This window comes from Mus caroli, unplaced genomic scaffold (genome assembly GCF_978045245.1).
Source record: "Mus caroli unplaced genomic scaffold, Mus_caroli_1 scaffold_13, whole genome shotgun sequence".
Classification (NCBI taxonomy): Eukaryota; Metazoa; Chordata; class Mammalia; order Rodentia; family Muridae; genus Mus; species Mus caroli.
In genome coordinates this window covers 90,070,601-90,094,580 of record NW_028227268.1, presented here as the reverse complement: position 1 = coordinate 90,094,580, position 23,980 = coordinate 90,070,601, and the positions used below count along the sequence as shown (strand labels likewise).

The 23,980-nt window shown below is 51.7% G+C and overlaps 2 protein-coding genes across 3 annotated transcripts in view; both read right to left on the bottom strand.

Annotated features, from left to right (window-relative positions):
- Positions 1 to 7,715: 7,715 nt before the first annotated feature.
- On the bottom strand, positions 7,716 to 10,010 carry Tlx3 (T cell leukemia homeobox 3). The gene is made up of 3 exons (XM_021178113.2): positions 9,449 to 10,010; positions 8,847 to 9,090; positions 7,716 to 7,926 (listed from the first exon to the last, which is right to left on the bottom strand). Exons 1-3 carry the CDS (start codon positions 10,008 to 10,010, stop codon positions 7,716 to 7,718), a joined length of 1,017 nt encoding a protein of 338 aa, XP_021033772.2.
- An 8,750-nt stretch (positions 10,011 to 18,760) lies between these two features.
- Positions 18,761 to 23,980, bottom strand: part of Ranbp17 (RAN binding protein 17) — a 313,822-nt gene continuing 308,602 nt past the window's right edge. For both annotated transcript variants that reach the window (XM_085829032.1, XM_021175823.3), the window contains 2 exons: positions 23,737 to 23,864; positions 18,761 to 19,842 (listed from right to left, as the gene is read on the bottom strand). In XM_085829032.1, the coding sequence (XP_085685158.1) occupies positions 19,746 to 19,842; positions 23,737 to 23,864 (225 nt within the window). In that variant the 3' untranslated portion in view covers positions 18,761 to 19,745. The remainder of the gene's footprint in view (positions 19,843 to 23,736; positions 23,865 to 23,980) is intronic.

Here is a 23,980-nt window from a genome sequence, read left to right as displayed (position 1 = left end):
GGACCCATAAAGCAATCCATCTTACTTGATCTCAAAATTCTCAGATGTATTTGGGTAACATAGATGCCAACTTCCTCAGCTTTGGACATGACTTGTATAAAAGGCCTGGAGACCTCATCAAAGAAGCCCCTGATGGAGGTGGGTGGGGAAGATTCCAGAAAGTGCAGCGAGGGATGAAAGGAGGAGAGGGCAAAGGGAGGAGAGGAGGGGAGGAAATAAGGAGGAAGAGGAAAAGAAGGAGAAAAGGGAGCAGAGAGGAAGAGTGGAGAAAGGGGAGGGAATGTCGAGGGGCGGAGGAGGAGGAGGCGGCGGGAGGGATTGGGGAACAGCAGAGCCCCAGCTGCGCAGTCTCTGCAGCCCCTGCCCATCCCGACTCTGATTTCTCGGGTTCCTTCTCATCTCCAGACACTTCCAGTTCCCTCCCCTCAGGCAGAGCCCAGTAGAAGCTCTTAGGGAAGCTGTGCTTTGTCTGGGTAGGACCCACCCCACTCCTGCAGCTGCTCCTGCCCGGAAAGCCCGACTGGATCGAAGACTTCAAAGCTGGCTTTAAAAGGGACTGGGTATTTAGATGGAGGAGCGCCGGCTTCAGTTCTCAGACCTTGGGCAAACGGGCAGGAAAGTTTCCTGACCCTTGTCTCCTGGTTTGAAAAAGTGGGCTTTAGACCTTGGTAAGATTATTGAAGGACTGAGTGTGATCTTGAGCCCAGAGCTCAGCACATAGTAGGTGCTTGGCACAAACTAGTTTTCTTCTCTGGAGTCAAAGCTGCCAGATTTCAACCTATGTCCTGTTCTATCAGATATCAGGAAGTATTTTAATATTCCAAAACCTTAAGTTTCTGTTCTCTAAAATGAAATATTAATGTCTGCTGAGTTCCTAGGCTAGTTCCAAGGGTAGTGTATAAGATACTTACTAGAATGCTTAGCCTACTGCCTGGCCCACAGTAGGTAATCTACAAATGCCACTTACTATTAATTATTGTTCAGTAAGCATGCACTGAGCACCTACAGTGCGCTAAACTTCAGCAACCCAAAAGAACAAACCACAAAAGGCACCAGGACCAAGCTTCTCTCCCTTAGAATAATCTGGATTTTCTTTCTTTCTTTCTTTTCTTTTCTTTTTTATTTTTTTGGTTTTTCGAGACAGGGTTTCTCTGTGTAGCCCTGGCTGTCCTGGAACTCACTCTGTAGACCAGGCTGGCCTTGAACTCAGAAATCCGCCTGCCTCTGCCTCCTGAGTGCTGGGATTAAAGGAGTGCGCTACCACCGCCTGGCTCTGGATTTTCAATTGTCAGTCAACAGCTGCTCTGGAAGGTTGTCATGTTCCAGGGAGATGCTATGCACAGGAAGCTGAGACAAATGAGGGTGCTAGCACACAGGCCTGGATTCCTGAAGTCCACCTCTTGTGGCTGTGAGTCCCTAGCTTTGCTTTCTTTCCTCTGTGAGCACAACATAAGACCTTTGGTGTGAGAAGTCGCCCGCTAGTTAATGACTGTCACAGTAATGTTGTCCTGACTGCAGACCAAGAGGCCCATGCTCAGAACAAGACTGCTTATTCTCTTGAATTGTAAAGCTGACCTTTCAAAGCAGGGCCTGTAAAGAGTCCTGTGTGTGTATCGAGGGTCAGTGCCTGAGCAACAACTCTTCCTTAGACCTGGAAGGAAAGAAAGGTCTGGGCTCGAAGCCCCCACCTGTGGCATCCACACTCACGTGGTTCTGCTAGAGCCTGGTTTTAGCTGTGGTAGGAGGAGTGGGCCAGGGAGTGGAGGTCCCTCGGCTCCCTCAAACCCTAAGAAGCAGGACCCCCACTTGCTTTCAAGAGGCTCTAAAGAGAGTGGATGGTGAGGCCTTAGTAAAGATGGCCCAGGATAATGTTTACAAACAGACCCGCACTTTCTGGTTTATATCCCGGGCTGCTGAAAGATAATGATATTCAAAGCGGCCAGAATTCCCTTTGGCAGGCACACAAAGACTTCGGTTTTAATAACAAGGAGGTCTGAGGCCCCTCAAGCATAAAGCTGGTGAAATGGTGTTATTTGGCTTCCATTAATGTCCTGGCACCAGCGGGGCTCTGGGATGCTGCGGTGTCCCTCAGTTTTCTTATCTGCAAAATGGGGTTATATACAGCAGTACCTAGGCTATCTGAGGGCTGGTCAGATGGCACAGGCACCCACAACACAGCTACTGCTGGGCATCCACAGCCCACCTCCCCATCCACCATGTCAGGGTACAGGTGGCTGCAATTCTGAAGGGGCTCTCAGAGCTGAGAACTGGCGTTTTGCCATCCTTGCTTGAAGCCCCCCTTACTCCTCCGCCCCAAACGAACTGAAACTGGAGGCGTTAATAAAATCCACCCCTGCCCGGGGGCTCACAGGTCCTCCCGGGGTTGGGTTTCCATTTTGCTTTCCCCACCCCCATCTTCCTTATCTTCACTCGGTCCTAGGAACAAAAGTGCCCCAGCTGTGGTGCCCAAGCAGCAGATGCGAACCCGGGGCTACTTAGCATATTCACTCAAGCGGTCTGAAGCCAGCACCACGTTTTCTTGCCCGGGGAACCTAGCCCGTAGGGAGCTACCCAGCCGCCTTCTTAAAGTCTTTCCTAGGAGTCCGTCGTTCTTATTTGCAGCGCCTTGTTGGCAAAAGCAAGGAGGGGATTCTTTTTGAATCAGGGTGGGGTAGGGCTGGGGGATGAAGGTGGCAAAGAGTGCATCCCTGTTCACCCAGGTCCCAGGTCTTCAAGAGTTTCTGAGCTTCCAAAGGAGTCCACCCATCAACAGGGCTTGGGAGCGGCCATGCGCATCCGGGGCTGTGCCTGGCCTCTCTGCAAGCTTTTAAAGCTACCCTGAGACCTTTACTCCACGTGAAGATTTGGCTTCTCAAAATCAGGGGAGCCTGGATCAGCACAAACCTGTCTAGTGAGGAGCTTTCCCAGCTACGATTTCTGTTGGATAGGTTCACAGCTTGGTTCAGACCTCATAGGCAGCACCGCGTGGTGGTAGGGCAGAGAGAATCACAAAGCGGGCTCTGAAGTCTAGACAGTTAAGGGGTCAGAGTGAGGGTCTCCGGCCGGTCCCTTGCCTTCTCTGCCTGTCAGCTCCCTACTGGCAGAACTGGAATGCAAGACTGTTTACAGATGTAGGGTGGAAGATGGGAAGGGGAAAGTGTTCAAATATTCTGTTTAGCTTTAGTTTCCCTTTCTGCTTTCTCTCCGCATCAACGGGGAGCGCACCGAAGGGGTTGGTTTAATAACACTCTCATTACCATGCAGCCTGTCTGACAGGACAACACCCGTTTCTTTTGAAATGAGGGTCAGGTCCAGTCACCGAGGGCGCCGTAGGGGCAATACCAGGATACTGGCAAGCCTGCCCCTGCCCAGGTCTGAGGTGCCCACCTCGGCAGTGCGGTCAGCATTGGAGGACGCTGCTCCATGCCTGCCGTTTCCCCTACAAGCAACTCTGTGGTTCAGTTAGATTTTTGTACGAAAAGTACTTTTAAATGCCTTTATTCTTGTGACAAATTTATAAACGGCTGTACCGTAAACCACGGTTGCTCTTATTTTTCTTGAAAAGTCTTCGTAGACTGAAAAGTACTTTTAAATGCCTTTATTCTTGTGACAAATTTATAAGCGGCTGTACCGTAAACCACGGTTGCTCTTATTTTTCTTGGAAAGTCTTCGTAGACTAATATTTTTATCCGAGTCAGAAAACGAGGCGCAGAGCGTAGAAGTCACTCACACAGGGCCACCTACAACGAACGGGACAGCAGAACCTCGCCACCCTTGCCAGGGTGATTCTCAAGGAAAGGGAGTGGATTCCACCAGGAGTCTGTCAGACTGAGCTCAGACGGACCCCGGCTGAGACCTTGGTCACAGGAGTGCTGATTGGAAAAGTGGGGGCGCATGAATTTCACACCAGGCCTTTAGAAATCTTCACTTATTGCTTAATGTGAGATCATACACCAAACACTCCTCTCCCGCCTCGGTTTTAGTTGAGTCCAGACGGAGATCAGGATTTGAGGGTAGGTTCCCAGGAACCTTCTGAATGACATTGCTGGAAATTTTAGGCCCTGCTCTGCTTGCAGGTCTCTGCGGTGGGGTGAGGAGGTTGGAGTCACACTTTGTGGCTTCTAAACTGGAGCTCCAATCCGACGGTTCCTGAGCCGGTGCGGTGCGGTAGCCATTTGGAGCCCTTTGTGCTTGGCCCACTTCCCACAGAGGCTGCCCAGCTTGGGTTGGATCTATCACAAGGTGGCTTCCTAGCTTGCTCACGTATAGAGACAATGGCCCGGGAAGCACGGCTGGGGGCGCCAAGACACTGGATGTCCTTTCAACTCTGAGACCCTGTCCTTCGCTCAAACGTGAGTGGAAAGGCACTTCAGCCGCACCGAGAGACCTGGGGATTTTGTGTTAGGGCGGATGCACTAGGCCTCAGACTGCCTTCCTACCCTTCAGATCACTAAGCTCTGTGCCCTTCCCAGCCTCCATGCCAAGCCTTGAGCAGAGCTGTTGCTGCTGGGCAAGAGTGTCCAGGTATCTTGACTACAGTAGCCAGAGCTAACCTCGGATCTTCTCTGGGCCTCTGTGTATCCATGGGTAAAATGGGGAGGACACCCACACCTCGAGGCGTGAACGTGCTGGCAAAGCCCGCCCTGACCAAACTCAGCCGTGCAGTCTTCTCTCTTGGAGACGTGGCTGGCTGACCAGGAATTTTCTTTGCTCCCTCTGTAGGGATCTGATGTGGCGGGTGGCCTTGCGTCCCTCAGTCCCATACCTAACTCTTGGCTGTGTCCTTGAAGGTTTTGTCCTTGTCCCTGGTCGCCTTGGTTATGGCTTTTCTCATGTGGGCACTAGGTACCGTTTCGAAACCTTGCGCTACCAGTTCGGCCAGTGAGGCAGCCTCAGATCTGTAAAATGGGTGCAACGCGGAAGGCCACTGACAGGGTTTAAGAGGCTTTGTTCCTTCAGCTCAGCTTGCCTAACCCTGGTTGTATCCCAGACCCTAACCCAATGCTCTTCCAGTGGGAAGACCGCAAGTAGTGTTCTTTAACGATGCCCTCAGCTTCTAATTCTGCCTTTCACTCCGCCCAATGATAGCAGAAAAGGTTTCAAGAGACTTGGCATGTCTTGAGTGGAAGATGCAACCTACCCTAGAGGCTCAACAATCGCTCCCACTCGCTGGGGGCGGCCACCCTGCTCTGAGTGAGCTGGTCGCCTCGGCCTACACTCGTGGGTGAGTTCCGGTTTAGTCCTCTGATTCAATCAGACAGGTAGCCGGAATCTACTTCAGCAATGTTTGGTTCAGGCAAATGGCTCAGAGGCCAGGAGCTGGCTGGCATTGGACTGAGGGAACCCCAGTCCCCCAACCTAACTCTGGCTGGTCAACTACCAACCGCGGGCTTCTTAACCAGACCCACTTTGTGCAATAGGAAGAGCCTGCGAGGGAGAAAAAGACAACGTGTTTGTGTGCCCCCAGAGACTCAAGACTCGAGGTCGACCCTGTCAAAGCAATACAAATAATTTAGAAAAACGAAAACGGTAGACCTTATTACGGCGCAATAGAGAAATCTTGGAGGAACCAGAAAGCGACGCCAGCCCGGAGGGATGAGCTGCTTGCCCGGGCAAGGACTCTTTCCCTGCCTAAGGGCAAACCTTTCCCACCGCCTGACCAACTCTCCGGGCTTCTTAGCAGAGTGAATAAAAGCCGCTCAAGAAAACGTCCTGAAAACAGATCCGAAGACTGAGTCACCCTAGTTTCTACCACGCTGTCTGTTAAATTCCCAGAGGCTCAGATTTCGGGGTTAGAAGGGCTTGAAAGTGCAAGCGAGGGCAGGAGTCGGGAATAGGAGTTTCTTAGCCAAGCCCTGCCACCTCCAGTCACACAAGGGCTGTCGGCTTCGCAGCCCGCTTTTAACGAAGACTCCCAAGTGCCACAGCCCGCAGGGTGGCGCTTGGTTCGGAGAGAGACATTGGGATTGGTGGGGCTGCTGAGGTGGGGTTAGAACACTGTCTCCCAAATGTTTAGCTTCTGAGAACTATCGGGGAGCAGAGTCAGGAGGAGAAAGGAACGGAAGAAATAAAGAACAGGGAAAAAAAAAAGAAAGACAAAGACTGAAAATGGAGGCGAAGAGATTCTGAGAAGGGAGGAGAGGAAAAAAATAAACAAGTAAAACCCAACACCACCAACAAAAACCGAGTGAAAAGAGAACAAAGTAGAATCGGGAGGAAGAATGGCCATGAAAAATAAACGGGCTCGGAGAAATGAGAGCCAACAGAGAACAAATTGTAAAGAGAAAGCACGAAACCGCAAAGGAAAGAAACCGCAACAACACACACCAAACAGCATCCGCGGAGCAGGGGAACAAACGGAGCGAAGAGACGATAGGGTAGAGATAGAATAGAGAGGCCAGAAGATAGAAAAAAATGTTTTTAAAAGATCACAAGAATGATAAAGGGAATGGGAAACAAGGGACAAGGAAGGGTGCATGTTTGTTGTGGTTGGAAGGGGCCCTTTGCTTTGCTCTCGCAATCTAAAAACTTCCAAAGTTCAGCAAATTCGAGAGGACAACGCAACTGGCTGCCACACTCAGCCTTAGGATTCTGGAGCTGGGCACTCTCGGCCCCTCTGTCAAGTGATGCAGAGAATATCGCTGTGACGTTGTATAACGTCATGCTCAACCTAGGGGTTTGCTTAAACCCCAGGCCTTTGAGTGTCCGGACTGGGTCTCGGCTCTGTGCTCTCAGGGTGCCCAGATCCCTCAGAGCTGGGTCCCTGAGTGGCAGGGGGCCTCTGGAAAGAGTCAAAATCTGGCTGTGAGAAGGTCCAGCATTTCCTCTCCGGCTGCAAAACATTCCCCTCTGCTCGGTCACCCACTTACTGGGTGAATTTCATCTGGGACGGACTCAGAATCGGCTCAGATCAGAACAGTCCTTTCCCAGCAGCGCGCGGCTGGGTCCCAGGTCTACTCCCTATCCCACAGGCAACCGGTTTCGGCCGACCGGCTGGAACTGACCTGCACCGCACATCCTCCGCGGGGCCCCGGGCCGGGGTTCGGGCTGGGGCGAAACCAGTGCAGCTCGCAGACCTGGACGCGCCCGCGCACACCGCCGCTCGGTAGCGATAGCCAAAGGGGTGGGGCGCAAAGGCCGGGGTCGCCGAGCGTTCGAGGAAAGAAAACGAAATAAAAGCGGCATTAAGTGAAATAGCTAACTTTTTATTAAATAAAACGACTTAAATAAAAGGAACGGAAAAGGAGAGGCGTGCATCCAGCCTAAACGCTGGGTGCCCCCGGCCCCACACGCTTCCCCCAGACGCCGGGTCGGCTGCCCCTCCTCCAGCGGCCCCGCAGGGGAAGCAGGTGGCCGGTTTCTAAAGAAAAAAGCCAAAACTTTTATTATTTACACGTTTGGGCAAAAGTACAAAGTATAATACAGGCGCCCAGCCCGGGGGTGCGGGTGCGGGGCGGAGTAACGTAAGGCGCTTCTTTGTCAGGCCCGGGCCTGGGGCGGGACGGGGCGCGGGGCGGGGGGCTCGGATTGTGCAGCCGCGAGGACCTGGGCCCAGCCCCTCTCCGCGGCCGGCGCTGTGCGGCGCGCCCCAAGACCCACGCGAGTCGGGCCGCCCTACCCTTCTCGGCCCAGCTTCCCTCCCCAGCCCGGCTGGGGGACCCGGGCGCCCCGCCTGGTGGGGGCAGCGATCCGTAGCTACGTTGCACGCCGGTGGCTCACACCAGAGAGGTGACAGCGGGGACCTTGGAACTGTCCTCCTCCCAGGGCTGCAGATTCTGCAGAGCAAAGAGCGACGAGTTGTGCAGACAGAGCGGGTCGGGCTGGATGGAATCGTTGAGGCTCTTCTGGAAGGCGTCGTGTTGCAGCTGTAGCATGAGCCGGCTCGCCTGCTGCCGCTCCGCCTCCCGCTCCTCCGCCGTCTGCCGCCTGCACCCGGGGAGGGAGAGGGACAGCACCGTCACGCACTGGGGTTTGCTAGGCCACCAGCGGGCCCCAGCCCTCCCGGGAACAGAGCCTCCCGGCCCCTCGAGGCGCGAAGCCGCCTGCGGCCCGCACACACTTGCCCCGAGGTCCGCGGGGCAGGAGGACGGGTGGGACCACTGGGTTTTGTTTGTGCACCCCGGGGGCGCTGGGAAGGCACTCTGCCCGCCAGTCCACCTGCACACCCGGATTTTGTGGCTTTGTCAACAATAAATCTTGTTTTGTGTGTGTGTGTTTTGTTACTCTCTGCGGGATAAGAGCGGCAGGGCAGTATATAACTGACTTGGCCCTGCGGCCAATGGGGTCACTTGGGCCCACCGGTGGACTGGCGGGCTGTGCACCACCAGCTGGGCGACACCTGATGGGGTGTCTACCAGGCACTGTCTTGAAGCCCTCTCTAGAACATAGAGCTTCTTCGTCGTTTACGGGTTGGATGGAAGCAAAGATAGTATTAAAAAGAAAAAAAGGAAAAGAAAAAAGCAGAGTTGGAGAGAGGACCCTAAAACAGCCCTGGCCATCAATCCGAAATCCGAGTGGGTGGGCTAGAATGGGAGAGGGAGGAGAGTGTGGGAGGCCCGGGGTGTGTGTGGTGGGGGCAGGTGGGAGGAACCCAAACGAGCAAAGGAGGCGAAACAAAACACTGGCGAGATGGGCCTGAAAATGGAGACGCCGAGGCGTGGGAGAGATGGCGAGAGGGATACAGGTCGGTGGGAAGAAAGGACAACAAATCTGGAAAAGAAGGGCGATGCATGGTCCAGGGGGCGCGGGTAGGAGCTAGCACAGGAGAGGGCGTGATGCTGGACTGCCGCGCAGGGCGGGGCAGGTGCAGGGCAGGTGCGTGGTGGGCCGGGCCAGGCCTCTCTCACCGCCACTTGGTCCTCCGATTTTGGAACCAGGTCTTGACCTGCGCGTCCGTCATTTTAAGGGACTTTGCGAGCGCCGCCCTCTCGGCCGAGGCCAGGTACTTTTGGCGATGGAAGCGCTTTTCCAGCTCACAGATCTGCACCCGGGAAAAGGACGTGCGCGGCTTCTTACGCTTGGGCGGCGTCCGGTTCTGGTAGGGGTGGCCAATGCGCCGGGTCACGGTGAAGGGCGTGAGCGCGGCCGCCGCTGCAGAGACACATGAGGCCCCTTGAAGCCCAGCTCTACCACCGTTCGGGCCGCACGTGGAGCCCCGTGGGACACAGTGCTCCACTATTTAGCTCGTCCCGCGAGTCCCCTCCGCAGCGTCAAGCCAGGCAGGGACGCCCCCCCCCCTTCCCCGGGACGTTGGTTTCTTTCCCCCCTCCCCCGACCCGTAACTCTCCGATTTACCTTCAACCCCCCATAGCCGCCCCGAGCCCTGGGTGCCCAGGCCTCCGCCATGCCTGGGCCTCTGGAATCGATCCTGGGAGTGGGGTGCACAGGGCGCGGCGCCCCTGGCCCCCGGAGAGCCGAGGCCTGGCTCCTGGTGGCTCGCTCTGCTCACCTGTGAAGCGGTCCTTTACAAAGCGGCGACTGCTCTCCATCCAGGGGAAATTGAGGCCGCCTAGGCTGGAGACCGTGGGCACGGAGGGCATAGCGGGCAGCGCGCTAGGCAGAGGCGGCGGCACGGCCCCAGGGAGCGGCCTGTGCGCTGGCACCCGGATCACGCCGGCGGGGGCCAAGCTTAGGTTGACACTGTAAGATCCCGCGTCCTCGAAGGGCGCGCCGAGGCCCGCAAAGGAGGCGGGCAGAGACGGGTACGCGGCGCCCGGACGGCCCCCGGGGGGCCCTCCCAGGTAGCTGGCGCCGTCGGGGCCCCGCGGGGCGGGCGCGCTGTCCTGGTCCGGGCTGTTGAGGATTTGGTCGATGCCGAAGCTGATGGGCTCGTGCGGGTGTGGGGTCTGCGCGCTGGCGGGCGCCTCCATCCTGGGCGGGCGGAAGGGCTGGGCTGGGCTGGGCGGGGAGGCTGCTGGGTCCCCGTTACGGCGCGGCCATGGAGCGCCCGGCGCCTCCAGTCGCACTGAAACTTTGCCAAGAGTGCGCGGGCCCGACAGGCTCTGTGTCATCTTTCTTGAACCGAACCTGGAGTTTCCGCTGCTAATTCCTCTCCCGCCGCAGCCATTGGCTGCGATCAACAAGCCTCTCTTCTCTCATTGGCTCCCGGCTTTCAATAAAGGCCTAATTCATGGAAATAGGAGCTTAGGGACTGTTCCAAGGTGACATCATTTTAACAAACGAACAATAGGTCAAATTTATTAGCCGGGATAATGGGCGGCGGATATTAGCGCCCGAACCGCAGCTTCTCAAACCCGAAATCTAACGAAGCTGCAATTAGCAGACGCTCCCCGCTCCGGGCTCGGCCGTTTCCCGCCGCCGCACCCGCCTGTAGGCGCTGCTGGGGAAATGGCCTTTTGCCGCGGGGGTTTTCGTTGTCTTCTAAATATTTTCATCTGCGTAAACCCCAAACAAAATGAATCTTCAGCCACAGCAGAGATGCAACCCAAGAACGGTCCTACGAAATCTGCGGAAGCCTATCGGGCCGTTCGCCCTCCTTCGGAGCAACGAAAGCGTAGCATTGTGGGGTGCAAGCTCGGCGCTGTCCACCCGTGGAACAAGGGGAGAACCGGAGCGTTCTCCACGCCACCTAGGACACCGACCCGCGTGGGGAGAATTTGTCCTCGCCTGGGCTTCCAACGAGGCGTCGCGGACACTTTGGAGATGCTTCCTGGCCCCAGCCAGGAGGACTGAGCGGTGACTTGCAGGTGCCCACGCGTACGGGCCCGGTTGGACTAGGGACCCGAGGTCAACTGGTGGGGAGCTGGGATACAGCCCCTTGAAATTCGTTGCGGGATAGTTAGGGCCATGGTCGCTGGTTTGGGACCCCTCCGAGGTGACGCAGGTTTGGGGACCTCAGTCCTTAGTGGCACAGAAGGGGGCGGTTCCCATCTAGAGCAGATGGAGAAATTTCCTTTGGAAATTTGAGCAGCGAGCTCCTACCGGCTGCAGTTCAGTCCAGACGCTGACCACCCTAGGATCTGCTATCACCTTCGGGAATGTCCACACTAGCCCGGTAACACCGTGGCCAGCACCACATGGGGAGCGGTCACCTTTCTCTCGGTCTGGGTGAGACCCAGAGTCATTTCTTAGCGGCCGATTGTAAAGTCGTTGGCTGTAAACTCTGAGCGCTACACTCGCGGCAAGGCCTCTTCCTCTGGTTCCCTGACTATGAAAGCCCCAAGCCATGCTTGTGATGTTGGTCAGAAGTTGTGTGTAGATTTGGGCGGGCCACTTCATAGCTCAGTAAGTTTGAAATTCATTTTAGACTTTAGGTTTTTATTTGTAAAATGGGGCAAAGCGTGCATTGTGTATTCGAGCACTGTGAGAGAGATATTGAGAGTGCTAAGAGCATAGAGCCCTACACTTAGTAGGTAGAGCACATCGCTCGGCTCCCTTCCCACCCCCACACCCAGCATATGTTTATGGTAGGTGGTAGGTGTTCATTTTGTTGGTAGTTTTTTATTTGCAGAGGTATCTTGGACAGGTGGATTTCTTCCCCAATGGGGTCAGAGCACAGGCAGGAGGCAGCAGGAGTTTGATTCCCTAGTCAGTCTCCTTGCTCTCAACAATATGGATGACTCGGGCTCTAGTGGGCAGTTAGGTCACCTGCCAGTTGTCTGACATTGGGCAGCTTGCTGGCTCTGGCAGAACCACTGTGCTCGGTTGGGACAGGGAGGCCTGGAAATGTTGAGGTTGACAAGTGTAGGATGCCCTGGCCCTGGCCAAGGACCCTTAGATAGGAGAGATACCATTGTGCTGGCTCTGGGCGTGAGAGTCGGGAGGCTCTCTCTTCTAAAGCAGGCTGCTGCTGGAGCTCCGCTTTTGGCTCCCACTGCCCCCCATCCAGTCTCCTTTGCTTTATTTGTAAAACAGAGAGGGTTCTAGCCACCCACAGGGCGGCCATGGGAACAAAACGAGATAGGATCCCTGGAAGCGCCCATAAGAAATTTTGCACGGGTCCACACTCTGGATTATATAATAGCGCCTTTAAGGACAGAGGTGACTCTCTCATCCTTGAGAACACTGTGTGGTGGGGTGGGCACTAAATACCCACTCACCCAGTGAGGACAGGGCTTTCACTGAGGGAATTGATGGTCAGACTTGAGGGTGCTTCACATCTACTTTCCTGCCTGCCCAGAGCCTTGGGTTCCAGGCCTGGACACTTCCGGGAGCTGAAAAACCACCGAACAGACTGTAGCACAAGGGTCCAATGGTACGAGATGACCAGGACATGGGGGGCATGGTCAGTAGTGCCTCCGGGGTATGTGTAGAAACATCTCATTTTACTGTGTTGAGCATCCTTGTGCCTCAGTTTCTGTGTGTACCAGAGAAACAGTACCAAACTCACTGTCGGGAGCAGGTCCAGTGGGAAGCACTGGTCTGGGGCCCCAGGCGAGGACTTTCTCTGCCTCACCACTCAGGAGCTCCAGGTCCATTCTTTCTTGGACAAAGGAGGGTATCCCGGGAAAGGAAGAAGGGAAGTAGATTGGTAGGTGGGGGTGTGGGGAGAGGTCATTGTCTAGGTCAGGGGAGCGGAGGGCGTCTTTGGATCAGCAAAGTCAGCAGCACTTGGCACTTGTTTTTCTAAGGCCATTTCTTGGCATTCTCAGATCCTGGGGTCGGGAACTCTGGGTGGGGTTGAGCAGCCGGCTAACAAGCCACCTAGTGAGTCTGGTGCCTTTCAAGTTTAGAAACCAGTGGGCAGACTCCTGTCTATGTTTTAGCTTTCAGATGCACCAGGAAATAAACACATGTGGATTGGTTGTTGGTCCTGACATTGCTTCTCACCCTCTCGTACATATTTGTGCTTGTTGTAGATAATGCTTGCCAAAGTCTTTTATTGGTCTTGAAAAATGCCCTTGATGGGATCTAGCTCAGTTGTATAGCCCTTGCCTAACATGGGGGAGGCTCTGGGCTCATCTCTAGAACTGGGGGTGGGGGTGGGGGGGAGAAAGGAGGCTTCATTTTATTATCCTCTTTTATTGTGAGCCCAGGCTGGCCCTCCCATGCTCATGGATCCCTAGTTCCCCAAGGGTTAGGATTACAGGAATGTGCCACCATGTCAGGCTCGCTATCCTATTTTTGGTTTTGTTTTTATTTTTCAGACAGGGTCTCATATAGTCCATGCTGGCCACAAACTGGCAAGGTGGCTGAGAGAGACCTTGAACTTCCTATCTCCCGTCTCTGCCTCTTGAACACTGAGGTTACAGGCATGCACCGCGATGCCCAGCTTATGTGGGGCTGGTTATTGCTACTTGAGTGCTAGGGAAGCCCTCAATCAACTGAGTGAGCCACATGCCTGCCCCGTGTCAGTTTTGTTGTTGTTGGTTTTTTTTTTTTTTCAGTCATCTTTTCCACAAATATTTTGTTTTGCTACATTCGTTTTTTGTTATGGTTAAAGTTTTTTTTTTTCCCCTCAAAATTCCATTTCCCCCCTTCGTTAAATAATTGTACTCAAGGCAATAATATCTCCTTCAAGCCTGGTTTGGTTGAGTACGTTTTGATATGTATCTGGTGTTCCTCAAACTGTAAAGCTGCTGTTCTTCTGTATCTGCTATTAATTCAACATCAAGGTGAGAGAGAGGCCACAGGCACGGAAGAGAACTGTCAGAAAAAACGAAGATTATAAGACCTAGGGAACTGGGGTCAGGACTCTTGGGGATCCAGAGACTTCCAGTCTGCAGGAATCTTTTCCTGGTCCCCCGGAAGTGAAGTTGGGAGAAAGGGTGGTCTTGCTGGGAGTCCAATAGGAGAGGTGTGGCTTCTGGGATGAGTGGCAGTTGCTGGAATCTCCAAGTGGTCCATGAGTCTGGATATAGGCAGCTTAGATTGTCGGCCATTGACTTCCTGTGTGATTTGGGATTCAATATTCCTATTTTTAAAATGGTGTAGGGATTGAATCAGGCTCCTAAATGTATTTGGGTCAGTTATCCAATTTGAATGAGTAAAGGAAATACCCTGGTCTACTTCCACAAAAGGCATCAGCACATGTTTTGGCACACATCCCATGTGCCAGGTTGCTGACCTGCCTACTATCTATCCTACAGAGAATGTAGGAGACCTACGGTCCTTCTGGCTTTCAGGATGGGAAATTACACCTACTCCATTTTACTTAAAAAATATTTACTGTGCTCATATTCAAATTTCCTAGATATCCAGACTTTATCTACGTAGTCTGTCTCATAGGACTAAGGGACTTAGTTTATCTGAGAGCAAGCACAATGAAATTTGAGTCCTTATTACAGCTTCCCACAGTGGGAAGGGCTTTGGGAAGAAAGTTCCTTGGGGGGGGGGCATCTAAAAAGGCTTAAGGCTGCCAGCTGGAAGGAGCAGAAGGCCCTAGGTGACCTCACCACAGGATGGAAGCTTCAAGGACAATCGGCTTTGGGAAGTAAGGTGCTCATTCAACTCATACTGCCACTGGATTGAAATGTCTAGAACTGGGCTGTCTCCTGTGTGGACTGTGAGGCCCACTATTCCTGGACCTCACCCAAGAGGTGAGGGCTCTTGGGGTGGGCTGCAACCTGCTTCTCCTTTTGGCCTGGGAGCTCCTTTAGGATGCCTGAGTCTGTGTTTGGGATCAGTGCATTAAGTTTGTGGTATGAGACCATGGCACCTACTCAGGGCAGATGAGGGGGAAAAGGGAAAATATAAGAGTTTGGGTTTAGAAGCTTGTGGACCCCGCTCAGGCTTTTCTTTCTGCTCACCCCATGGCTTTGCAACCTTTAAGATCTAGGCCAGCTCTCACCTCTTTGTCCATCCTCCAAAGCATGCCTGGTCCTGGACCTTCCCTATCCCTGTTTCTTCTGGTCCTTGCTGGACTGTGCTATACTGGACTTGATGACACAGCCTGCCAGCTCTGTGAGGGCAGAGACTTGGTTTCATTCATTGGCTCACTGGTGGGTAAACAAAGAAGTAGGCCATTGGCTCTCACCCTTCCTGATGCTGCAGCCCTCTAATACAGTCCCTCATGGTGTGGTGATCTCCAACCACAAAATTACCTTCACTGCTGCTTCATAACTGTAACGTTGCTACTGCTATGAATTGTAATGTAAATATTTCTGGAGATAAAGGTTTGCCAAAGGGGTCACGGGCCACAGACTGAGAATCACTGGAATAGATGAAGGCTCCTAGGGCCCTTGGGCTTGGTCACTTTCAGACCACAGCCTATCCTGGGAGCTGGCAGTAACAAGAGGCCATGGGTAAGAGGGAAGAGGTCTAGGCTATTCCTTGCCCTGGGCATTGGGTAGACTGGTAGCTGCTCAGAGGTGTTGGAGAGGGGACTAAGTGCAGATGGCAGGTTGTGTGGGCTGGAAGGGGTGGGGTAGTCTGTGGGCAGGCATATGCTTTGGACTTGTTAGAGACCCCCAAGCCACACCTTACCTGTCTGTCCCTCATCCACTGGCCTTTTCCACATCTTGTGTTGTACAGCTTTCCTCCCTCTTCCTGACAAATTTTCTCTGCTGAACTTGACTTCGTTTCAACCCTTTTGTTGGGCAAATTACATTAAGATGAATGTTGCAGGCACCCTTTATGGCTTATTTATCATGATACTGTTTCTATCTCACGCTTATAAATAACTTATGTTATAGCTTTTGTTTGTGGAGATGTAACTTACATATTTTATTACGCTTTCTGTAAACCTCAAAAAGAATCTTGTCAAGGGAAGCGCTCTTATCAGCAATCCAAACTGTGGGACGTAAAACCCAACACTAACATTATTTTTTAATATGCCAAGGAGGTAGGTTACTCTTGCTGTAGTTGGAAAGGCTCGCTTCCTCATAAACTTGCACCTCAATAAAACATTAAAAAGTCTCAAGAACGATTTTATGAAGTACAGCAGGAGGATGAATCATGGCAGAGCTCACAGACTCAGCTCAAAGTCTCTGGGTAGACTGGCTTTTCTGTCTAAGTATTTAGTCTTAACGGTTGAGGGGCCTGAAGGGGCCCCTGTCTACCTCATCAGTGACAGCTACAGAGGACCCAGTTTGGGATTAAACAGAAAAACAAAGTAGGTGTGTAGTTAGGAAACTCTCTTGACTTCTGGCGCAGAGGAGAAAATGGCTCCAGGCTGTCTAAAGGCCTGAGGCTTCAAGGGTTATTGTCTTAGGGAAGAGAGGCCCTTGACCCACAGCATGCTTTCGGAGAAGGGCTGGAACTAGGATGTGCCTAGACTGTGTGGACCACAAACTCCATTCCCCATCACCTCTTATTTCTACTCTTGAACTAAGTATGGGAGGGTCTAGCTATGCAGCCTTTTCTCAGTCTACTAGTTTGTTTTCTCATCTCTAAAACAAGGAAAACAATACTTGGCATTCTTACCGAGAAGCAAGGCCTAGCAGGTGAATCCAGTGTATTACAGTGGATCCAGTTCTCTTGCAATTGTTTCCGACTCACTGTTCCTGTTCACTGTGGTGCTAGCATGGAACACAGGGCCCTGTACATGCTCCACCAGAGCCATACCCCAAGTCCTGTCTCTCTCTCCAGAGGCTCCTTTCCTCGTTCATGGCCCTCAAATGTGCCTCCCTTCAAAGTGCCAGGCTGGCTACTATATCTGAATAGGGTAATAGGACAGGTCATTTGCTCTTCAGTTTCTCTTACCAGCCTGCCCTATTCTGATGCTCAGCTGCACCGAGATAATCTGGTCACTCATCTAAGTTACCAGCTATAAGCCAGCCCAGCTTTGCATTTTGGAAGGGGTCCCCATGACCACAATCCCAAGGTATGTGTAGACTGCCATGCCAGTGGGAGGGAGTCCAGGGAACCAAGAGGGTTTTTCTGGGCTGTTCAGATCATGACACACAGTGCAGGGACCATGTGCTCCCTGGTGTCCTGCCCTTACATGTTGATGGAAGGGCACTGAAAAGTGAGACACATCTCAGTCAGTATATCCACAGACCACTTCTTGCTTGAGCATTGACTCTGTAGCTGGCTTGACATAGAGCGCATACTGTATGCATGTTTGTACACTAGAATCTCTCTAGAAGGCTGTGGCGTGCAAAGGCATCCCATACCCCTATTCCACTGATGCCTTTACCAAGTGGTGATCCCTGTGGCACTGTCAGCGCTATTTTTCCTTATTGCTGAACCAAGGCAGACAGATACACCTGCTATCTGATCACATGAATAGTGGCACTTGCTGTTTCCTTGTGCCCTCTGGTTTGCTGGGTATCCTAACATGCCGGTTTTAATACTGGGATAGAATGTCTCCAGAGGCCACTCCTGCATTAAACCTCTGGGGTCTCTGTCCCCACGCACCTTCAAAGCTTTGGTGGGCTTGGGAGTCCCAACCTGGGTTTATGTCTGTGATGCCATGAAGGTGATCCTTGAACACTTGGCCCCCACTTCTGTTTTCTCTCTGAGGAGGGGGATCATCACAGATTAGAAAAATTGATAGTTCAAGGGAGAAACCTATGTAGCCAAGGCCAGGTAGGCTGTGGCAGACGGCTTTAAAGGATACTGCTGCCAATATCCCTGTATTCAGTCTGTCATCATGGGCTCCTTCCCAGTGCGTGGGGCAGGACTAGTGTTCTCCCAGCAGTGGATGGAGGCCCTTTAGAGCCAGGGGGTGGTGGTGGGGTGGGGTGGTGGTGGTGGCGAAGCCTACCCTCAGATCTCTGAAGTCTCTGGCTCTTTTCCACAAGCTAAGTAAGACCTGTGTGGTGAGCCATACTCCTTGGTGAGCCCTGTGCCGAGCCTACCCCTAAACACAAACGTTAGCTTATGAGCCTTCCTCACTCAGGCATCCCGAACAGTATGGAAGCGCTCTCTACCTCTCACCTATATCTCCAGGCTAAAATTCTGGAGTCATTTACTGTTAATGACCAAGCTCTGAAAAACAAGCAGAATGGACCTAAATATTAGCACCACTTCCATGGAGCAGGCACAGTTCCCTCGGGACAGAGCTGGGCGAAGCTATGCACCATCTCTGGCCCGCCCTTCCTGATGCTGCAGTGTGAGGGAAGTGTGGGTAAGAGTAGGGGCTCCATGCTCGCTGACTGTCCTCTCTCCTAAGCTGGCCCCCACAGAACACTCTGTAAGTCAAGCAGTCAAGCTCACAGAGGCAGGAGGAGACTGGCTGACCCTGCTTCTCAAAATGATTCCCAAGGCCAACTCTGAAGGGGACTCTCTACCTCCTGTTAAGGTCCCAGTGATCTCTGGTCACAGGGCAAAGAGAAGGGAGCCCACAGCTTTGTTCTTTTCTTGTGAACACTTTAATGCAAATGATGCAGTGCTGTCGACTAGAGGCATCTGTGAGAGACGGTGCTGGAGCGGGGAAGCATGTGCCGTGCTGTGGGAAGAGGGCAGCTACAACCACCCTGCCCACAAGCATACAAGCCAGGCATTGTGGCCGATGCCTCTCAACCTTCACTGAGGAGGCTGTGGAAATGTCACAGTGAGTTCCAGGCCAGCCTGGGCTACATAGGGAGGCTCAGACAACCAAAACTAAACAAGAAAAAAACTAAACAAAAACCAAAGAGAAATTCTTGTCAAGCTCCTTGAAAGCTGATGTTTCTAAGTACAGGATTAGTCTCTCTAGGAGAGTCCTCTTCCGGTTCAGGCTTACCTGCCTGCTCAACACCACAGGAACTCTCATCCAGACCCCCGCTTCCCCTCCTCCCTTTGCACACGGAAGACAAACACTTGGGCATGAACTTAGGTGACTGGCTTTCATACGACAAGCTTGTTGCAAAACTCAACCATCAAGAAAGGTTTGAAGAAACACTAGTCTGAGAAATGAGATTACAACAAGAGCCTGTGGATTTTCCCCTGCAACAGTGAGGTCAGCCTTTCAGGTCTGATCAGACATTATGGCCGCAGTGTTTATTGTAAGCCTGAACGCCAAAGTCAGTGCAGTGAGATAGGAAACCCGCCTGACAGTGGCAATTCCAAATTAATAGCTTAGGTTTGATGGGTCACAAGCTGTAAAGGCCTTCATTTCCTATGTTTGGATGAAGTCACATCCAACAGTGGTTAAGCCTGTGGAAGGCGGAGGGCAGAAGGTGGCAGCTGAACTCTGCTGGGTGGTCAGAAGGCAGAGCTGCTTCCAGATACAACTTGCCACCCTCAGCTTTCCTTCAAGTTAAATGGAGCTTGTGCACCTAGAACTTCTAACTAGGCTTCCAGAGTCCTAAACACATCTCTCTGCAGACAGCAATTGCAGAGCTAATTCTTCTAGACTGAACCACTTTAGATTTATGCCAGTGGAAAGCAAACATTGTTTGTTAGTCATCTAATTGTGTTACTGTCTCTGAACTTTATCAGATATTGCTGAGGCAGAAAGGCCTGTGTGCAGTTCTGGGGGAGGCTTTATGGTGCTTCCTCCCAAGCTCCTTGTCAATGCCCACAGCCCTGAGGCCCTAATATTGCATTTTCCAGATGTAAAGACTAAATTCAACAGGTTCAGATGGCATCTGTCTCGATCCAGAACCCACACTGAAGTGAGGGCTGGTCACAGGCACTAGCCTGGTTTCCTATGTTCTTTGGTTAAATACAGTTTCTAGACCTTTCAGCATTGTGGGGATCCAGATAGACTTGAAACATGTGCTGCTTTGAATACTGAATTTACATTGTATGCGTACTATTATAAATTTTTATAATTAGCTCAGACTTATAAAAATGTAGGGCTTTAGCTGCTTGTTCTGAAAAATACACTCTTCTGGGCTGGCCAGCATCGTAGTCTGGAACCCAGACCTTCCAGAGTCTCTTGACAAAGGCTGCACAGCCCATGCTCAGGAGCTGGGTCAGCTCATCATGTCCAGGCTGCTTAGGTCAGTGTGGCCATCGCTACGCAGGGCCTCTGCCACATCTCTTCTGAAGACGGAGAGGTTCTGGGTAAACCTGTGGAAAGAGAAGCAGTGAACACGCAGGCCGTAAAAACCTCTAGAGGAAGGGCACCGTGGGGCACAGGACCCAGGAGGGGACTCTGTACGAGGAGGCTCCTCAGTCCTGGGAGTTCCAGCAGCCACTGCTCTTCTGCTACCAGCACCATCTCCCACTGAATACCAGCGCTCCCACTAAAGCCACTCTCAGCAATTTAGGGATGGAGAGCATTTGAAGTTCTACTATCTAAAACATTACAAAATTTAGTTATGTCTCAAATACTAGACTGAATTTACATATGAGTACTTAATCATTATAGGTCTCCCCAAAAGTAGGTATTATTATCTTCAACTAGAACTGAATTTAGTGAATGAAAAACAGGGGGGTGGGGATGGAATGTGGTAGCTCAGGTCTGTAATAAAATACCTGAAGTGAGAAAGCAATGTAGAGGGACCGTGAGTTTGAGTTTGAGGTTGGCTGGCACTATGTGGTGAAATCCTATCTTAGCAAAAGGTGCAAATGTGGTGTGTGTGTGTGTGTGTATGTGTGTACACATGTACTGTGTTTGTGTACTATGCTGAAGCCTTTAGTTTGATTCCCAGTGCTACCTAAGTCGGGGATGGTGTCCAAGTCTGCAATCCAAGCATTTGGGAATAGGAAGATAAGAAACCTGGAGGCCAGTGAGATACCTCAGCAGGTTAACTAACCCACATGCTGCCAAGCCAGATAACACGAGTTAGATCTCTGAGATCCACATGGGGGAAGGAGAGAACAACTTCTGTCAAGTGGTTCTCTGATCCCCCTAACATCCCAAATAATTGTAATAATACAAAGTCACCGTAGGTGTACATAGAGAGTTTAAAACAAGCCTGGGTGAGATATATCATCCTTATATATCATCCTTAAAACAAACAAAAAACAAAACAAGACCTAAAAATGGCACTGAGTTAGAAGACCTTGGTCCAAAATCTGGTTCACCAGTATTAGCTAGGTATCCCAATGAAGAGTTGACCACTTGTCCCGGTACTTAGGAAGAGTAACTAACTATCTTAAGGGAATGTAAGAATGAATTTTATCAAGTCAGCGAGACAATGCCTGGAAACATTCTCTCAGCTAGGTGGTAGTGGTACACAACTTTAATTCCAGCACTTGAGAGTCAGGTGCATCTCTGTGAGTTCAAGGCTAGCTTGGTCTATAGATCAAGTTCCAGGAGAGCAAGATCTACACAGAGAATCCCTGTCTCAAAAAAGTCAGGGAGAGAGGGAGAGAGGGAGAGGAGAGGGAGAGAGAGGGGGAGGGAGAAAGAGAAAGAGAGAGAGAGGGGGAGGGAGAAAGAGAAAGAGAGAGAGAGAGAAATATATATATAGAGAGAAATAGAGAGATATAAGAGAGATTGAGAGAACATTTTCTCTACACAGTACTAGGCACAAGGACAGCTGCTTTCATGAAACTAAGAGACCTGCCAGTCCTATTTCACAGACCAGCTCAGCAGCGCCTCATTCCTAAGAAAATTGGGAATAGATCTACCTGAAGACCCAGCTATACCACTCCTGCGCCTATACCCAAAAGATGCTCCACCATCCCACAATGACACATGCTCCACTATGTTCATAATAGCTTTATTTGTAATAGCCAGAAACTGGAAACAACCCAGATGTCCCTCAACCAAAGAAAGAATACAGAAAATGTGGTTCATTTACACAATGGAGTACTACTCAGCTATTAAAAACAAGGACATCATGGATTTTGCGGGCAAATGGATGGAACCAGAAAGTATCCTGAGTGAGAACCCAGACCCAAAAGGACATGCATGGTATGTACTCACTTATAAGTGGATATTAGCCATAAAGTACAGGATGCCCACACTCCACTCCACAGACCCAGAGAAGCTAGACAAGAAGGAAGGCCCAAGCAAGGATGCTTAAATCTCATTTAGAAGGGGGAATAAAATAGTCATAGCGAACAAAGGAAAGTGGGTGGGAAAGGGAATGGGGAGGGGAGTGGGGGGGGGTTCAGGATCAGGTGTGGGGAGGGATAGGAAGGATGGCCAGAAGGCTGGGATAATGAATGGAAATCATTGGCTGCTGGAGATGGAGGGGTAGACCTGGGATTGGGGAGGCTCCCAGGAGTCTATGGGGTGACTTTACTGAGATTCCTAGCAGTGGGGATATGGAATCTGAAGTGGCCAGCTTCTGTAGCCTGCCAGAACCACCAGTGGAGGGACAAGGACAGCAAAACACACAAAACTTTTGACCTAAAATTTGTCCTGTCTACAAGAAATGCAGAGACAACGATAGAGCAGAGACTGTGAGAATGACCAACCAATAACTGACCCAACTTGAGACCCATCCCATGGGCAAGCACCAGTTCCTGATACTATTAATGTTACGCTTGCAGACAGGAGCCTAGCATAAGTGTCTTCTCTGAGGCTCCACCCAGCAGCAGCTGACTGAAACAGACGCAGAGGCCTGCAGACAAACATCGGATAGAACTTGTGGGAGTCTTATGGAAGGATTGAGGACGCAGAGGGGTTAGGAGCTTGACAGGAAGACCAACAGTAATAACTAACCTTGACCTTTGGGGGATCTCAGAGACTGAACCACCAGTCACAGAGCGTACATGGGCTGGGCCTAACCCCTTACCCCCTGCATGTATGTAGCAGATGTGCAGCTCGGTCTTCATGTGGGTTCCCCAACAACCGGAGTGGGGGCTGTCCCTAAAGCTGTTGCCTTTCTGTGGAATCTGTTCCTGTAACTGGCTGCCTTGTCTGGCCTCAGTGGGAGAGGATATGGCTAGCTCTGCAGACTTGATGTGCCAGGGTGGGGGGATACCGAGAAGGGACACCCACTCTCTTAGAGGAGAGGGGGATACAGTACAGGGGGAGGGACAATGTGAGGGGGGAGGGAACCAGGGGCTGCAATTGGGATTTAAAATGAATAAATATATAAATACATTAATGGAAAAACAAAACAAAAAATAAACATCTTGCATCTTTTTTTCCCCCTGGCTTCTGACTCTGATGGAGTCGGTCTCTGAAAGGATTGCTTCAGAGACAGATGAGGAGCCAAGAGAAGGCACCCGCAGCTGACCTCACCTCATTACCTGAGATGCACTGCCTCCTGGATGGCTAGCAATGTGTACTGTAAACCATACAGTGTTTGATGAAGGTGTGGGAGGGGCAGTTCTCTCACTGAACAGTTTCTTCCGTATCACTGACTACCGTCTGTCTCATCCACAGTACATAAGCTCCAGGAGGGCAGGGACTCAGAGCAATTTGTTCACCCCAGGTTACCAGTGCCGCAGTTCTAGAAACTGAACATCTGTATGTATGTATGTATGAATGAATGAATGAATGAATGAACGAATCAATTAATTAACTCAGGCCTACTGTGGTTAGATCTTACTGGACAATAGTACCAAGCACTCTCAGGATAGGCAGGGGAAGAACCCAACACTGGCCCGCCACAATCAGTGCCACCATCAGTTCCATGTTACCGCTGAGGAGACTCAGCAGCGGAGTTGCCTGCTCTTCTGTCACAGCTTGCACAGGCAGGAATGCCATTTCATCAGGGCCTACTGCCCCAAGGCCTGCTGTTCAAAGGCCAGGCAGGCTTTTCTCATCACCAATGACAGCATGAGTCGCCCTTCAACGCTCTTTCTAGTTAGGTGTTCCTCACTTCCTTCCTGTTGGATTGTAAACTGCATAAAGATAAAGACTGTATTTTATTAATCTCTGCATCCCTGAGCAAATACTCGGTAAGATGTAGTGACTGGAGCTGACCTGGGTTTAAGACCACAAGGTATAATAGGAGGGCTGCATCCATCCATGAGCTGTGCTAACTATAGTCCAATTCTTTTCAACAGACCTGGAGTGCCCCCAGAGGTGGAGTGCCCCCACTGGGCAATGCTCACCTGTCTCTGTTCTTCACAGACAGGTTCTGTTCCACTCCTTCCATCAAGTTCCTGAAGCACTGGCCAAGGACTTCCTGCTTGGGGAGAGGCTGGCTGTTTATCAGACTGGCCCTCAGTTCACTGAAATACTGTTGGGAGACAGAGTAGTGTCAGGCTCAGGTTTTAACTCCAAACCTGGCGGGAGGGGAGTGGCAGGAAGCCAGGTCACTTGGGGTCTACTTGGGCTCACGGGTGCTTAGGGGTC

What these genes read in the sequence shown, in the direction of transcription:
- Tlx3 (XM_021178113.2), bottom strand. Translation starts at nt 10,010, where the DNA reads ATGACACAGAGCCTGTCGGGCCCGCGCACTCTTGGCAAAGTTTCAGTG. An exon ending in TGTAAAGGACCGCTTCACAG is followed by an intron (nt 9,091 to 9,448) that starts GTGAGCAGAGCG and finishes GTGTCTCTGCAG; the next exon opens with CGGCGGCCGCGCTCACGCCC. An exon ending in AATCGGAGGACCAAGTGGCG is followed by an intron (nt 7,927 to 8,846) that starts GTGAGAGAGGCC and finishes CCCCGGGTGCAG; the next exon opens with GCGGCAGACGGCGGAGGAGC.